This window comes from Jaculus jaculus, chromosome 1, assembly GCF_020740685.1.
Source record: "Jaculus jaculus isolate mJacJac1 chromosome 1, mJacJac1.mat.Y.cur, whole genome shotgun sequence".
Lineage (NCBI taxonomy): Eukaryota > Metazoa > Chordata > Mammalia > Rodentia > Dipodidae > Jaculus > Jaculus jaculus.
Window position 1 is genome coordinate 57,274,195 of NC_059102.1, and position 17,828 is coordinate 57,292,022.

The window sequence follows — 17,828 nt, forward strand, 5'->3', positions numbered from 1 at the left end:
TTCAGGGCTGCCATTTCCAGCAGCAAGTAGCCTTACTTGTTTCCCCCAGGGAGAAAACACACAAACTTTTAATGTGCCCTGTTCTGATGACATTGGAACCTGTTCAAAATTCTTCAGTATGCCCAATGAAAATAATGACCTATTTTTTTCCCTTCTGAATATAGGCTGAACTGCTGATTTGCTTTTAGAAAATAGACTATGGGGCTGGAGATATAGCTTAGAAATTAAGGCATTTGCTGGCAAAGCATAAGGACCAGGTTTGATTCCCCAATAACCACGTAAAGCCAGTTTACAGTGGCTGGAGGCCTTGGTGCACCCATTCTCTCTATCTGCCTCTTTCTTTCTCAAATAACTAAAAATTTTAAAATAGTTTTTATTTTTATTTATTTGAGAAAGAAAGGGGGGAGAGAGAGAGGGAAGGAAGGAGGGAGGAAGGAAGGAGATTGGGCGCACCAGGGCCTCCAGTCACTGCAAATGAGTTGCAAGTGACACGATGTGTATTTGGCTTATGTGGGTCCTGGGGAATTGAACCTGGGTCCTTAAGCTACAAAGGCAAGCACCTTAACGACTAAGCCATTTCTCTAGCCCCAAGTAAATGTCTGGAAGCTCTGTGTGACCATGGGTGACACCACTCCAGCTTCTGAGTTCATGCCCATCCAAGAGCAGAAAGGCTCCATTTCTCTCAGAGACATCCCAAAATTTGAGCTGGGGAGATTGATCAGTGGTTAAGACTCCTCAATTCCTGCATCAAACTTCCTGTCAACACTGTAGGCTGGAAAAAAACTTTACTTCCATAGGCTGTTTCTGGTTGGGTTATTTTGTCATAGCCATGAGAAAGTAACTGCTACATCTGGCATGTCCAGTTTTCAGGAAGCAGCCTAACTCATGTTACAGTTAGGAATGTTGAATGTACCTCTTTCCTAACCCTGTATATTTAGAATACATACTTCGAGGCCAAGTTCTTTGCTTATGCTATTGTTTAAGTAAGTGCAGATGTACACACCTTACTCAGCATGGTTACATAACAGAGAAAGTGTCTGGCATTCAGCAACAAACAGCAAATGAGTGCAGAGTTTCAGCAGTAAGACCAGCGTTCAAGAGTCTGTGCCATCTTCAACAAGCTTGGATTCTACATCAGCCTGCCCAGTACTGCTTCACAGTTCTGGTAGCTATACTTGAGACACTAGTTTGGCTATATTATGAGGCCAGGCCTCAGATTGGGGCAACAAATTAAAAAAGACAGAAGCTTCTAGAATAGCACAGTCCATACTATTGGCAGCAGCTACATTCAGCAACTGAGCACTTGACATGTGTGTGGCTGACCTGATCAAGTGTGTTACAAGTATAACACACATAGTAGGGCTGGAGATCTGGCTCAGCAGTTAAGGCACTTGCCTGTGAAGCCTAAGGACCCAGGTTTGATTCCCCAGTACCCATGTAAGCCAGGTGCACAAGGTGGCGCAGGCATCTGGAGTTTGTTTACAGTGGCTAGAGGCCCTGGTGCACCCATTCTTTCTGTATCTGTCCCTCTCTAGCTCTCAAATAAATAAACATTTTAAACCAGGCATGTTGGTGGAAGCCTTTAATCCTAGCACTTGGGAGGCAGAGGTAGGAGGCTCACCATGAGTTCAAAGCTACTCTGAGACTACATAGTGAATTCCAGGTCAGCCTGGTCTATAGCAAGACTCTACCTTGAAGACCCCCACCCCTGAAAAAAAATTAGATGTATAATGTACTTTTAGAAAAAGTTCTGCCTCAGGGGCTGGAAAGATGGCTTAGCAGCTAAGGCATTTGCCTGTGAAACCTAAGAACCCAGGTTGGATTCCCCAGAACCCACATAAACCAGATGTTTATAGTAGTGCATGTATCTGGAGTTCATTTGCAGTAGGCGGAAGCCTTGGCAAGCCCATTCTCTCTCTCTCTCTGTGTAATTAATAAATAAAAATCAAATATGTAAAAGAAAAAATTCTACCTCAAATGCTTAAAAATGTCTAACATTTAAACTAGTAAGCCTTAATTATTATTTTCTTTAAAAATATTCTCTTTCAGAATATACCTTAATGCATACCTGAGGGATGCATTAACCTCCCTGGAACCCCCAAACTGAGTTCACTAACATGACTAGAAAGATTAAATACTGCATTACAGGTGCCACTGTGGCCAGGACTGCTGACTAAGGCCACAGTAATTGTATTTGTCTCTGAAGCTTTACAACACTCTGAGTTGTCAAAGAAACAAAACACCGGTTGCAAAAGGAAACATTTTGCTTTCCCTTCTTATTCCATCTTTAGAATCAGTCAAGGTCATCAGTTATAGTAAAAATATATAATTTACTTCTGAAATAATAACTTTGTTCATCCTTCTCCTAAAGTACATGGTCAAAAGAATTCAAATCTGAATGTATTTTCATAGCAGTCGGAGAACACAGTGTTCTGAAATGAAAGCAGAGATATTATCCTTTTGTAAAAGTACAGACTGTTCCAGAGAGGAGAAAAAGAGGGTGGGGAGAGCGAGCATAAGACAAAACGGCTAACAGCATAGGAGACTTGTTTCCATTAAAGTGGACTCAGCATCAGCGACGCGTGGCTGAGGGTCATGTGCCCTCCTTCTCCTAAAGCAGGGCTTGGAGTGTGCCTCTGCACACGTGTGTGCACTCAGCTTAGCAGCACTCATAAAGCAGAAGCAATGGGATGCTGCTCACTTGGTCCCCCAAAACCAGAAGGCTAAAATGGTAACAAATTCCTGAAGAATCTATTCCCCAGTTCCCAGCCATCATTGTGTATACGCTTCCAGTAAGGCTCCCCTCACAGATTTATTGAAGACTTTTTACACATTCCCTATAGCTTATTATAAAATGTCCCTTCCAGAGAGGAGATGCGTGAAGCTCACAGCCAGTGGACCATGTTTCCACTTCTCGAACCACTGAGTTTGTCCTATAAACTCAAATATAGACAAGAGGAAGTCACTTCTGGGGTGGACAGTGACCGCCCATCCAGCAGAAGCAGTTTATGCTTGGCTTTGTACAACACTGAGAAAAACACACTTTAATAAATACAGTTACCTCTGATTACCTTCTGCCCACCTCTACTCCAACCCCCTGGCTTGGCCAAGATCTAGTTAAGATTGCATGTGGGAGTCACTCCGTGGTCCCTTGACCCGCCAAGCTCCCAGCGCGCAGGCTGGGCAGGGAGTGAGTGGTCAGTCCTGGGTGGATTGCTATCCCGTGTTTGAAGTATCAGTGAGTCCTCAGGCCACAGAGCATCGGTCAACCGTGGGCAAAGGTGGCTTTTCTTAGCTGCCCTGTGACAACTGGGTTTCACATTTCCTGAAACTAGATCTGTGGAAAGAGTCTCTGAAATTGAGGAGAAAAGAGAGAACACAGAAAGGGGATCAATTAGCGTTTTAAAGAAGGGTGGGGGGAAATTACACACCAGAAAAGGACACGGTCCCGGAGAGCTTGGTAAGTGAGTGGAGGGTCTGATACATCTGCACACTGGGCCCAAGTGCATGTAAACACACACACACACCATAATTTGGCCCAGGCAGGATGATGCTGGCTCAAGACCAGCAAGAAGAAGCTGGAGAGCTCAGGGGAAGGTTGAGAGGCGTGCACACAGCTCTCACCGGAGGCGTCTCTGATTCCAGGCCCCAATATGCCCTGAGAACGCTGCAGTTGACCGAGAGGAACTGAGCAGGCCTGACCTGTGACACCCCAGTGACCTCTTATCCCCAGGAAGAGACCTCCCTGCCCTTTGCCTTCTTACCTCTTTTGACTCTCAACTCTGAATATGGGCTTGTAGAGCTCTGGAATCTTCCTCTCGATCATGGGCCTGAGGCTCTCTCTCAGCTTGTTGTAGTTCTTTTTGAGTTCCGTCTGATACTCCCTCTGCTCTGCGGTAATAAGCCGCTTGTTTTTCTCCACAGCCTCGCCACATCTGGATGAAAATTGTGGGGTGGGGAAATGAGTTTGGACTGCTGAGCAACTTGGGGACAAGGACAGTATGTTACATTTTTTGAGTACCTCTGGTAGGGCTTGGATCTAAAATGTTCCACAAAAACCAGAGGTTTACTTATCAGCTAATGGGCCTTTGGGGAGTGAGGAGCTCAGGAGGGCGTAGAATCCATCCGTGGGCTCCGCTGCTGGGTTCCTGATTTGGTGGGCGATTGGGAGAAACATGGCAGGCAGCACTTAGTTGGAGTGGGTCTGAGGGGGAGTCAGGTAGCTTTGTTAGGCAGTTAAGGGGTCTGGGCCCTGACAGTATCCTTGTAGTTTCCACTTTTTTTTTTTTTTTTTTTTTTTTTGTTTTGTTTTTCGGTTTTTCGAGGTAGAGTGTCACTCTAGCTCAGGCTGACCTGGAATTAACTCTGTCATCTCAGGGTGGCCTTGAACTCATGGCGATCCTCCTACCTCTGCCTCCCGAGTGCTGGGATTAAAGGCATGCGCCACCATGCGCGGCTATGATCTGACTTCTTATCTCTTCCCTAGATCATTTTTCCACAAACACCCTCCTGGGGTCAGTCTTATTTCTTAGGATTTAATCTTATCATTGTGGTTGGTCAAATTCAGCCCCCAGAACGTGGCATCATGACTAACCTCCTCCTGAGTCGGCTTCAAGCCCAGACTGCTTGGCTGTCTCACTGGCTCACTTGAGCCGGAAGGCAGGGCCGCCACCGTCAGGTTATCAATACGTTTACCAGGGGAGGACAACTTCTCTGGGTGGCCTGTTCATCACCCGAGAGTCTCCAGGTTCTCGTGAGTCTCCCCTTCACCTTAGCCATTGGGCTGAGATGAGGGGAGAAGCCCTTAACTCCCACAGACCCACATGAGCTCTTTAGCGCTCCCGCCCGGGCCCCGCTGCCCTCCACATGGCAGGAGCTCTTTGGACTTTCTTTCTCTCTAACTCTCTTTACATTTCTTCCAGGCTCATCTCATGGGCTCTCAGACCACATGAGTCTATTTATTTTCCTTCCCTTGTTTTTTCTTTTTTCTTTTTTTAAGGAATCCTTTTTTAATTTTTTTTAAAGTTTTTATTTATTTATTTATTGACAGCGACAGAGAGAAAGGCAGAGACCGAGAGAATGGGCGTGGCAGGGCCTCCAGCCACTGCAAACGAACTCCAGACGCGTTCGCCCCCTTATGCATCTGGCTAACGTGGGTCCTGGGGAATTGAGCCTCGAACCGGGGTCCTTAGGCTTCACAGGCAAATGCTTAACTGCTAAGCCATCTCTCCAGCCCTAATTTTTTTTTAAATTTATTTATTTGAGAGAGACAGACACAGAGAGAAAGACAGATAGAGGGAGAGAGAGAGAATGGGCGCGCCAGGGCTTCCAGCCTCTGCAAACGAACTCCAGACATGTGCGCCCCTTGTGCATCTGGCTAACGTGGGTCCTGGGGAATTGAGCCTCGAACTGGGGTCCTTAGGCTTCACAGGCAAGCGCTTAACCGCTAAGCCATCTCTCCAGCCCCTTCCCTTGTTTATATACTTCTCTCAATATATATAATAATTTAATAATTATCTTGGGCTGGAGAGATGGCTTAGTGGTTAAGACTTCCCTTGCCTGAGAAGCCTAAGGAGCAGGCTGGACTCCCCAGTACCCACCTAAGACACACACACATCGTGGCATAGGCATCTGGAGTTTGTCTGCAGTGGCTCGCGGCCCTGCCAGACTCATTCTCTGTCTCTCTCAAATATAAATCAATAAACATAAAAGATATAAGATATATCCTTCTTAGTCTTATTTTATCCAATTCTTTGGTCAGAAGTAGACATGAACCTAGGGTTTGGGGTTCAAGGACTTTCCTATACCCTCTAACAGCCTGTTTCAGGTCCTTGAAGGGATGCTGTATTTTTTCCCTGGCCCCATGTTCTTTTTCCTTTCTTCCTGGAGCCCAGGTGGCAGGCAGCCTCCTCTACTGCGCGCTCCCACCGTCAGGACGCTCTGACCACAGGCCCACAGCAACGAAGCCCGTCACTTGCTATATTGACCAGGCTGCCCTTGACTTCACAGTGATCCTTCTACCTCAGCCTCCTGAGTGCTAGGATTGTAAGCAGACGTCACCACATGTGGCCAATCAATTATTTCATTTACACTTTCTGGGTTCTCTTCTGCCACTTGGGTTATAGTCCATAAGTACTTAATTAAAAGTAAAATAGTTTCTATATGTTAACTAAAATCTGTAAGCTAAAGAGGGCCATGCTCTAAATTTTCCTCTTCAAGAACAGCAACTTTTTGGGAAACACAGGATCATGGATTTATAGTCTTATCTGTAATATACTGTGACCATTAAAATAGATGTGTTACATCTCCAGCATGGCAGGGAAAAAAAAAAAGAGAGAGAAAGAGAGAGCGCCAGGGTTACCACATGGCTTTATGTTGACTACTCTTATATTATTATTATTATCATTATTATTATTTTGAGGTAGAGTCTCACTCACCCTAGCTCAGGCTGACCTGGAATTCACTATGTAGTCTCAGGGTGGCCTTGAACTCACAATGATCCTCCTACCTCTGCCTCTGGAGTGCTGGGATTAAAGGTGTGCACCACCATGCCTGGCACAATCTTATTTTATGTGAGAGAAAATATGTAACTTATTTAAGATTCTCCAAATTCTGTTGTCTATTACTAGCCACTGAACAGTGTTCCTAAAGGAAACAGTGTAACATAGTAGTCATAGTGCTTATGAGGACAGACTCGAGATGGAGAGCTCAACTCTGAATCCTGCTCTGCTGCTTACTGGGTTTGTGATACTAAACAAAGATTATAATAATTATAATAATCTCTTCAACCTGTTTAATATCACATCTGTGATGTGGTAGTAAGAATAGGCAGGAATATAAAGATTGAATGAGTTAAAATATATAAAGTGCTTAAAACAGTGTTGATACACAGGTAAAACCAGCAGGAGGCTTATATTATTTATTTTGTTATTTTTGGTTTTTCAAGGGAAGGTCTTACTCTAGCCCAGGCTGACCTGGAATTCACTATGTAGACCTGGGGCAGCCTTGAACTCATGGTGATCCTCCTACCTTTGCCTCCGGAGTGCTGGGATTAAAGACGTGAGCCACCATGCCAGGCTTCCAGGTACGGTCTCACTCTATCCCTGGCTGACTTGGAATTCACTATGTAGTCTCAGGGTGGCCTCAAAATCACAGCAATCCTCCTACCTCTGCCTCCCAAGAGCTGGGATCAAAGGGGTGTGCCACCAGACCTGGCTTAAATCTCCCCCCCTTATTTATTTATTTGAGAGTGACAGACAGATGGAGATAGAGGCAGAGAGAATGAGAGAGAGAGAGAGAGAGAGAGAGAGAGAGAGAGAGAGAGAGAGAGAGGGAGGGAGGGAGAGAATGGGTGCACCAGGGCCTCCAGGCCACTGCAAATGAATTCCAGATGCATGCACCACCTTGTGCATCTGGCTTATGTGGGTCCTGGGGAATTGAGCCTTGAACTGAAGTCCTTAGGCTTCACAGGCAAATGCTTAACCGCTAAGCCATCTCTCCAGCCCTCCACTGGCCAATCTTAATCTCCTTTAACCTCTTTTCCTTTATCAATCAAATGGGTCTGCGGGGTGAAATGGTGTCGAGTGTGTGAGGCACTGGATCTGCCATGACCTCTGGCGAGAGCTGCTTAGTCAAAACTGGCTGCCCTGCCTAGAGAGAAGTGACACTGCTGCCTGGGGAAGCCCCTTTTCCTGCTGATGGGGAGCATGGGCCCGTGGCAGACAGGGACCAGCAGTGGCTTGATTTTTCTGTTGCCCCATGCAGCGAGCCTTGCCTCCTCTGGATGAGTTGCCCAAGAGGAGCTGTGTCCCTCAGAGAGGTGCAGTAGCCTGGCGGGATTTGGAAGGTGTCCAGTTTTGTATGTGCTGCCTAGGAGCAGGCCTGGGGGACCTGCTAAGTACAACAGAACCAATTTTCTTTCAGTATCAGCCTCAAAAAACCTTCACCATTGTCCCCATCCCCAAAGCTAGAGAGCAAGGGGACCAGAGCTTGACCGAGAAGACAGGACAGGGTAGGCTATGAGAAGAGCAGAGAATCTCACTGTACCAACAGGGGAGTTCACTATAGGTGGAATGGGAAAGGAAGAGGAGGGGAGTGTGTGTGTGTGTGTGTGTGTGTGTGTGTGTGTGTGTGTACAGAAATCCACTGGAGTATTTGGAAAATACCTCCCTTAAAGACAATCTATAACAGACCTTGAATACTGTTTTCTCTGATTTTACTTACTTATGAGAGAGAGAGAGAGAGAGAGAGTGAGAGGGAGAGAGGACACGCCAGGGCCTCTAGCCACTGCAAATGAACTCCTGACGCATGTGCTACCTTGTGCATCTGGTTTTACGTAGGTACTGGGGATTTGAACCCAGGTCCTTAGGCTTTGCAAGCAAGCACCTTAAGGTCACTGAGCCATCTCTCCAGCCCTGTTGTCTCTCATTTAAATATATATATATATAAAAATTTAAATCCTGCAGGCTTTATTGGAATGAATATGTTCAGATACGAGGAAGAAGATGTGGGAAAGCCACCCCCCCCATATCTATAATGGTCTGGGGGCATTGGTGAGGCAGAGGGAGACAGGTGTGGCATCTGTCTGCTTTGGGTTCCTGGGTCTCCAGATGTCTCCTTGCCCAGGACGAGGCAGGGAGGACTGCACCTGACTTTGCAGCCCCTTCCTGGCCAGGTCTGGTCTGTTCCAGCTAGTCAGAGCAGCTGCTGACCCAGCAGGGCCATTCCTCCCAGGATGTCTCTGTGGAGATAGGCTGGCTCAGGGGTGCCCTCAAACTCCGGAGTGTCTACCTACAGACTGCACTGGTGGAAGAGGTACAACAGAAGGGGAATAAGGGCAGACAGCCTGCCACCCCTATTTTCCACTGACATAACCTCTGCCGTTTGAAAGCAGACTGGGGCAGCAAGGGTGCCCGTGTAAACACCCTGACAACATACAATGTGACTCCTCCCTGCACTTAGCTTAGCTCAGCAGTGGGGCAAGTCAGTGTGCTCGATGTGCTCTAACACCCACATTCCTTCGACTGTATAGTCGGACGGGTTCCAGTGACCTTATGTTACCTATCACTGTGGCCTGTGTTCCATAAAGTGGAAGGAAAGCCGACTGCTGTCGGCCCTGATGCCGCCGGGACCGGCCGGGATGTCCTGCCCACAGCCTGCTTTGGCTGCGTTGGCCCTCGACTGTCCACATGATGGCACAGAGCATGGCCTCAGTGGGCACCAGATCTAGGTGGTGAGCTGGCATCCACACTTGCCTAAGACTGGCAGTTGGAGCATTTCTGAAGGGAGGACCAGGATGGCAAAGGAGGGGAATGACAATGGAGATGGCCTGAGTGAAGGCCAGAGGAGCTGGGGGAGATCAGGACCAGGAGGCCAGCGAGCAACCTCGGCTCAGCCAGGCACCTTGCAGGAGCACCCTGGGGCTGATCAGAGCGCAGAGTCTGGGCCTTGGGGTGGGGAGACACACACCAGTAATGCTAGTACTTGAGAGCCTGAGGCAGGGGGATTGCATGGGAGAGGATAACTTGGGCTATACAGTCTCAAACAACAAATGCAGAGTCTTGGCCTCCATTCCAGACCTAGCAAATCAGAATTTGCATCCTGACAAGACCTCCAGGTTCATGAGCACAGGGTAGTTTGGGAAGCTCCGCTAATGTATGACTTCCTGAGAACCTCACCGCAGGCCAAGTGCAGACAGGGAGCTTATAGCCTGATTTCCCATGGGAATAGCCACTAGAGGGGTTCAAGCACAGCACTTTCATTTTACTTTTATTTTTAGCTAGGGTTCCACTAGGAATCACAGGCTGCCTTGAATTCACTGTGTAGCTTAGGCTGGCCTCAAAGAGCAATCTTCCTTCCTCCACCTCCCAAATGCTGAGATTACAAGAGTATGCCACCATGCCTGGCTAGAATAGCATTTTAAAGGTGAATTTGACCTTGAAAAATCTGGCATTTTTGCAGGTCATCGGGGGAAGATGATGGTGCATGGATTAAAGGTCTGTCCTTAGGAAAATGCATTTCCTTTGTATTGCTTGTGGGGGACAAGTTTCATGCAACCTGGCTTTTTCCAGTGGCTTTTCCTGGGGCCAGGGTCTGATACACAGCCCGTAGGGACTGGCTAGGTACACCTTATCTAGGCACAGTCTTGGAGAAGACAATCCCCATGAGATACTGGGCTGTAAGATTCATCAGAGGAAACTGACGTGAACTCAAAACAAAACAAAGTCACCTCTTCTCTCAACAAGTTTCCTCATATCTGTTTAATTTCAGCGCAGAGCTTCGGTTACTGTTACTGCTGCTGTGATCCGCTTCGTCCCAGTGCGCTCTCCGTAGCGCAATGCCCCAGCTGGACACTGGCGAGCCCTGAGGTGCCAGTGGCATTCCCGACCGAGTCCTACAGTCACTACCGTCCACTTGACAGCAATGGCTCTCTTTGGCTACTATCTTCTTTCTTTAAGACAGGAGGGATGTTTTTCCATCAAGCCTCTCCCCACCATTCCAGCCTTTACAGATCTGCCTTTTCTGGTCTCTACGTTGCTTTACTCAAAGCTCAGTGGTGCCGAGGTGGGCCCTGTCACCAGGAGCACAGGAACCTCAGGCCTCTGCAGTCCGCAACGATGTTTGTACCTGGGGCAATCCACCCTCACTCAACATTCCACGGGCCCCCTGCGGTCCAGCGGGGCTTGGACCACTGCCAACTTTGGAGGCTTTTAACCACAATTAATTTTAAATGAAAATAAGTATGTGGAAAGTAAGTAATTCTAAAAAATTCCCCAAATATTTTCCTAGCCTTTTGTTTCACACATTCCTGCTATTAAAGAAAATCTAAGTTGAGTGCAATGCCAGTGTTTCTATCAAAAAGAAAACCAAATACCTCTACACACTAGGTCTACATGCACATGCACACACACACACACACACACACACACACACACAGCCATGTGCATATCCCATTCCCAAGCACTTGTGCTTGGCTGTAGGAATAGGTATCTCCTCTTCACATAGCAAAGTTGCATATTTCTCCTTAAAACTGTGACAAAGGCAGTATCCCTTCCTTCTTATTTTCTTTCCTTCCTTCTTTACTTCCTCCTCCCTCCTTCCCTCCCTCCCTTCCTTCTTTCCTCCCTTCCTCCTTCCCTCTCCCCCCCCCCTCTCTCTCTCTCTCTCTCTCTCTCTCTCTCTCTCTCTCTCTTTCTTTCTTTTTCTAGTTGTTCAAGGTAAGGTCTCACTCTAGCCCAGGCTGACCTGGAATTAACTATGTAGTTTCAGGCTGGCCTGGAACTCACAGTGATCTTCCTACCTCTGCCCCCTGAGTGCTGGGATTAAAAGCGTGTGCCACCATGCCCGGCTCAAAGGCAGTATTTCTAACTTCAAGCAACACCAGCATTTTGATGGGTTTTCATTAAACTTAGTAAACTTGAACTTTTAGCTTCCTTCCTCCCCATCCACCACATGAGGCTAGCCCATAGTTCATGCTTTCCTGTAAGGTTTGAGATGGTAAGATGTATCTGTGCACATTTTCCTGATGACTCTCTCTGGTATCACATCCTTCCTTCTCATTCTTCTTAGGGCCATGGAAGATCCAGTGCACCTGGCTGTGGTGTGAGAGACCGCCAGGCCTTGGGTAAAGGTCCATTTCCTGCCCATGCTAAACCTACTTCCATTGACTCTGGCTCCACTGCAGAGTTCAGGAACACAGTGGAGGCTGGTCTGACATGAGGGGAAGTACTTTTTTGACTAACACCTTTGGAAGAGCCCAGCCCTAGAACCTTGCCTTGGTCTGTGCATTTGAGGCAACGTCTACGTTTCAGGTTCTAAAATAAGTGAGTACATGACTTGGAGAATTACAGAGATTGGCTATGCAAAGACCTTTGAACTAAGTTCTGCTGCCAACTGGCTGATTGACCACCAGTGGCTTCCTTTCCACATCGAAACCTCTGACTCCTTTGGTGTAATGAAGATGATGGTGCCTGTCTTACAGTGTGACTCTGTGGTATGCATGCAATGAGAGATGTGATGCAGTCTGCAGGCAAAGCGACAGTCGTGACAGTTCACACCGTGTTGGTCTTCTGCCCTCAATTGCAGCGTGTCCCTGGCCAGCTTGTCAAACTGTAGATAGGTGGGCCCCACCCCAGAGGCTCTGATTCCACAGCTCTGAGTGCTACCCCGGGATATGCTTGTTTTCTTTCTTTCTCTCTCTCTCTCTCTTTCCTTTTTTTTTTTTTTTTTTTTTTTTTTTTTGGTTTTTGAGGCAGGGTCTTATTCCAGTTCAGGCTGACCTGGAATTCACTGTGTATTCTCAGGGTGGCCTCAAACTCACGGATATCCTCCTACCTCTGTCTCCCAAGTGCTGGGATTAAAGGTATGTGCCACCTCTCCCAGCTACTTGTTTTCTTTTTCTTTCTTTCTTTCTTTTTTTTTTTTTTTTTTTGGAGGTAGGGTCTCACTCTAGTCTAGGCTGATCTGGAATTCACTGTAGTCTCAGGGTGGCCTTGAACTCACAGCGATCCTCCTACCTCTGCCTCCCGAGTGCTGGGATTAAAGGCGTGCGCCACCACACCTTGCTTGTTTTCTTTTTGTTGATGTATTTTTGTGGTGCTGAGGATGGAACCCGGGCCTCATGCATGCTAGCAAGCCCTCCACCACTGCACTGCACCCCCAGCCCCCCTTCAGGGACCTCACTTAGAGGACCACTGCTGTGCTGCTGTTTCCGGCGCTTTCCTTCTTACCGCATTATGAATTCCTTAAAGCATAACCTCAGCTTGTTGTGATGTCGGTAGAGCTTTGGGTCAGCTGGAATTTCAGCCAAGAACACTTGGGCCACCTCCAATGGTCCCTGATGGAAAAAGCAAAAAAAAAAAAAAAATAATAATAATAATAAAGAGAACAATACTGATATTGGATAGAAAATTCAATTACTTAGGAGAGAATGTTGGACTGGCTCCATTGTTTGAACATTTAATTTTATAGTTTGGCTCACTAAAACAAACAGCCAAAGAAGGTCGTAAGCCCCTCAGGAAATGATTCCTTGGGAGGGCTCAGGAACTTTAGAATACTTACTGGTACAAATGTATTTTCTCAATGCAACACACTGCTATAGCTTCCCGTTCATAGAGGAACACAATGCAACTGAACTGAATGTAAAGCCTAGCGTTGTTTCTCTGGAGCGGTGGCTGCCTTTATCCCTCTGTGCATAGTTGTTACCTACTTGCTATAGTGTGGGGCCATTTTGTGTAAGTGCAGGTTTGAGCCAGAGAAATGCTGTACGTATGCAGTCTATAGTTGTGATTTAAAAAGTCTTCCATTTTCCTCAAAGGACTGGGGCTCGCAAAGCAAAAGCTTCCCATCACGTTTCTAATCTTGGAAACACAATAGTCATTTCTCTGGTCTGCTGTCCTTGTTCCACGATGTTAAGCAGGCTCAGCCCTTCTGCAGGGGTACCCCAGGTGGAGGGGTGCTGACTAAGGGAAGATGACACTTGTTGGGATTGCAAGTGTGGAGGTGTGGAGAAGAGCAGACCTAGAACTGACATCAAGGGGCCTGCTAGACAGATAGCACCGGGCTTGGACCTCCCTCCATGTGGGACTGGCTAAGTTCCATGCTGAGCTTAGGTGTGAAGGTTCTAACAGGTCTGAGAAGTCCAGTCTTGTCAAAGTGGCCCAAGGAACCTGTCCCAGGTTGCTCCTAGTTGGAAACACCCTCAGCATGTGGCATGTATTGGGTGAATGACCCAGAAGATGGCTGGCCTAGGCCTTTTCTTCTCTGCTCTATACATATTCTTAAATTAGTCTCAAGCCCTTGCAAACAGCTCTGCTGCACAGGGTGTGACTCAGCTCTCTTCAACGGGGCTCCAGTTCTCAGTCTTGCTGTCAAGTCTGGACCCAAAGTAGAGACTCTGGGGAAACAATGGCACTCCTTAAACCTGGCCCGCCCCTTCTGAGGAATTCATTTCTACCTTGGTTCTTAAATGAAGAGCCTCTTATTAATTTATCTATTTCAGAGACAGACGGGGGGGGGGGAGAGAGAGAGAGAGAGAGAGGGAGAGAGAAATAGAGACATATAGAAATAGGCAGGGAAAGAGAGAGAGAGAGAGAAAGAGAGAGTGAGTATGGGTATGCCAGGGCCTCCAGCCACTGCAAATGAACTCCAGATGCATGCCCTCCCTTGTGCATCTGGCTTATGTGGGTCCTGGGGAGTTGAACCTGGGTTCTTTGGCTGTGCAGGCAAGTATCTTAACCGCTAAGCCATCTCTCCAGCCCCAAACTATTTTTAAAGCACTGCACAGACACAATGTCTAGGCTTAGGAATGTTGCATGTGGATCAGACTCCTCCTGAACCCCTAGAAAGAAGGGTGTAGGCACCATAATCAAAACAAAGCTGGCCCTGCTTACCTGGTTGACAGTGGCTCCCACCGAGCCCTGCAGCACCATCTGCAGCATCTTTGCATCAGGGGGCTCCTGGTGGACGGCCACTGCTAGCTGCAGGGTCTTCTTCTTCATGTCTTCAATGGCAACTTCAATTGGAGTCAGAACAAACTGAATGGAAGACAGAGACGAAAGGAGGTCATGGTCTCCAGTACAGGCTGCGGGCAAGCCTGGCGCTCTGGCAGGGAGGGCCCTGGATTTGAAGAGGCAGCTAAGGAAAGACTTTTGAAGTAATCTGAAATAACCTGAGCAGGCCTGCTGGGCATGGTGGAGCATGCCTTTAATGCCAGCACTTGGGAGGCAGAGGTAGGAGGATCCCTTGTGAGTTTGAGGCCAGCCTGGGACTACAGAGTAAGTACCAGGTCACCCTAGGCTAGAGTGAGACCCTACCTCGAAAAACAAAAACAACAACAAAATAGTAAAAGGAGGAAAGGCCTAACTTTTCTTCAGTACGTATATGTTCTAAGAAAATCACATGCATTTACCATTTTATTTTTCAGTCTTCTCTCTGTTTTATAGTCAAAGGGGAATTTACAAGTTCAGGTACAATCCATATGCAGTAGGTGGGGTGGGGTGGAGGAGTCCTAATTTGATCACAATTATGCCTATATTCAAAGCCTATTGCATTTCTGTTTATTTATTTGAGAGCGACAAAGAGAGAAAGAAGGAGGGAGGGAGAGAGAGAGAGAGAGAGAGAAAGAGAGAGAGAGAGAGAGAGAGAATGGGCATATCAGGGCCTCCAGCCATTGCAAATGAACTTCAGATGCATGTGCCACCTTGTGCATCTGGCTTACATGGGTACTGGGGAACTGAGCCTCAAACTGAGATCCTTAGCTGTCACAGGCAAGCGCTTACCAGCTAAGCCATCTCTCCAGCCCCTTTCTTTCTTTCCTTTTTTTTTTTAAAGGCATGTGCCCCCATGCCCAGCTAATATAGCAATGATATTTATTTATTTAAGAGAAAGAGGGAGGGACAGAGAGAGAGAAAGAATGAGAATGCCAGGGCCTCCAGCCACTGCAAACAAACTTAGACGGATATATCACCTTGTGCATCTGGCTTACGTGGGTCTTGAAGAATTGAACTGGATCCTTTGGCTTTGCAGGCAAGTGCCTTAACTGCTAAGCCATCCCTCCAGCCCTAAGTTTATTTTTCTATTATTGATCAAATACCCCAGTTACAACAGGGAAGAAAAGCACCTGAAATTTTCTTTCTCATCATTGCATAAGCCTTGGCATCACTAATGCCATTGTTAGGGTGCCTTGTTAGCCCAACCTGAAGGTGATGCCTACGAAGGGACGTACTTGGCAAGGGCAATGTAGTAAGATCAGTGATTTGGGTTAGGGTCCTTCCTGAATGTGACGGGTCAAATCCTGCGTTCCCCCAAACCCACATGTTGAATGAATCCCTAACTGCCAAGACTTAGAATGTATGACCTTACTTATGGAAGTAAACTGAGATCATTAGGGTGGGCCCTAATTCAATCGAACTGGTACCCTTCTATGACCAGGAAAGGAGGGCATAGCACGTGCAGAGGAATGATGCTGTGGGCAGACCCCGAGAGAAGCCTCCAGGCCCAGGAGAGAGCCATGGGGCAGGTTCTCCCCCTCAGCCCTCACAGGGAACCAACTGGCAACCCCTGAGTTTGAGCCTCCCAGCCTGCAGAACCACAAGACAACACATTTCCGTTGTCCGCACCATGCAGCCTGGGATGGTTAAGCTCTGTTATCAACTTGATCAAATTAGGAATCAAGAGATACAGCCATTGAGTGGGGCTGTGAGGTTTCCAGAAAGGAGTAACTGAGGGAGGAAGTCCTTCCTCCACAGTGGACGGTCCTTCTGGCGGTGGAGTCCACTTAAAGAAGTTCTGAGAAAACAGCCCCTGCTCTCGTTGCCTGTGCTACTGGCTTGCAGCGTGCTTTTTACCTGGCTACCCTCGCTGTTCAGTCTCACGTGTAACTACCCTGCTTTGTCCTTTGTTGACGTTGGCAGCAAGTTTCCTCAGCCTTCCAACATGGTCTGCAGACCAGCGGCTCTCCAGGAAGCCTCCAGCCTGCAGCTAGGCTTCTCTAACACTCAAACCTACAGAGGGCTATTGTTGGACTGCCCAGCTCATATCCTGTAAGCTAATCCAACAAATCCCCTTTATAATACGAATTTATTCTCGCGGTGGTTCCTCCAGAGATCCCTGCCTGACACACAGTCTGTGGCACTACATTACCTAGCCCTCGTGTAAAGGAACACACTGAGGTTCTTGGGAAATTATGTCTGGCTAAGAAGCTAAGAGAATGCTTGTGGGGATAATGTCTTTCTGTGCTATGCCCAGAATGTCTTCGGGTTCAAAAGTCCAAAGCAGTAAGAAACATGGCAGATGCCTTAGCCAACTTCTTTACATCCCCAGTCCAGGCTCTCAGGCCGCTGCGAGACACGGAGGCCCCGAGGCACTGGCCTCACTCAACATGCGCAGGGCCGCAGCTCAGCGCACACCCGCAGACGTGACTCGGCCTGCACACTTGTTCTTTTAATGACCTAGTCTAATTAAGTCATGAATAAAGCGATGAACCAAGGGTGGGGAAAGACAGAGAGTTGTTGGTATGAAGACCAAGCTAAGCGCTCGGGCAGGACATCAGGAAAGTGAGCTGCTATAAAAATTCCTGTCATAGTAGATGTGCACAAGACAACGGGGAACGGTGGGGCGGGGGTTTGGGGACCATAAAAGGAGCCCCCACCCTCATACTGTTTGGTGAGGATCTGTAAGGTCTCATTCTGCTGTACAAAAATCAAAACTGAAAATCGTGGAAAATGGGCTGGAGAGATGGCTTAGCAGTTCATGCACCTGCCTGAAAAGCTGAAGGACCCAGGTTCAATTTCTCAGGACCTATGGTTTTTAAATTTTAAATTTAATTTAATTTATTTATTTGAGAGAGAGATAGAAAGAGGCAGAGAGAGAGAGAGAGAGAGAAAGACACAAAGAGAGAGAGAGAGACAGAGAGAGAGAGAGAGAGAGAGAGAGAGAGAGAGAGAACGGGCACACTAGGGCCTTCAGCCTCTGTAAACAAACTCCAGATGCATGTGCCACCTTGTGCATGTGGTTTACATGGGTCCTGGGGAATCAAACCTAGGTCCTTTGGCTTTGTAGGCAAACGCCATAACCACTAAGCTATCTCTTCAGCTTCCTCAGGAACTTTGAGGCTAGTACAAGGTGGTCTATGTGTCTATAGTTTGTTTGCAGTGGCTGGAGGCCCTGGTGTACCCATTCTTTCTCCATTTGCCTCTTTCTCTTTCAAATAATTAAAAATAAAAACAAATTTAAAATTATTTTTAAAAACATGGAAAATGGCTGTGGTTTGCATAAGAAAGACAATGCTGAGTATGTTCAGTCAACCCACAAGTCACAAAAGAGCTGTG

General features: G+C 47.3%; 1 protein-coding gene across 3 annotated transcripts in view; it reads right to left on the minus strand.

The window, feature by feature from the left end:
* Positions 1–2,313: 2,313 nt before the first annotated feature.
* Dock8 (dedicator of cytokinesis 8) overlaps positions 2,314–17,828 on the minus strand; it is a 254,630-nt gene continuing 239,115 nt past the window's right edge. For all 3 annotated transcript variants that reach the window (XM_045144534.1, XM_045144663.1, XM_045144586.1), the window contains 4 exons: positions 14,391–14,534; positions 12,729–12,835; positions 3,765–3,935; positions 2,314–3,352 (listed from right to left, as the gene is read on the minus strand). In XM_045144534.1, the coding sequence (XP_045000469.1) occupies positions 3,292–3,352; positions 3,765–3,935; positions 12,729–12,835; positions 14,391–14,534 (483 nt within the window). In that variant the 3' untranslated portion in view covers positions 2,314–3,291. The remainder of the gene's footprint in view (positions 3,353–3,764; positions 3,936–12,728; positions 12,836–14,390; positions 14,535–17,828) is intronic.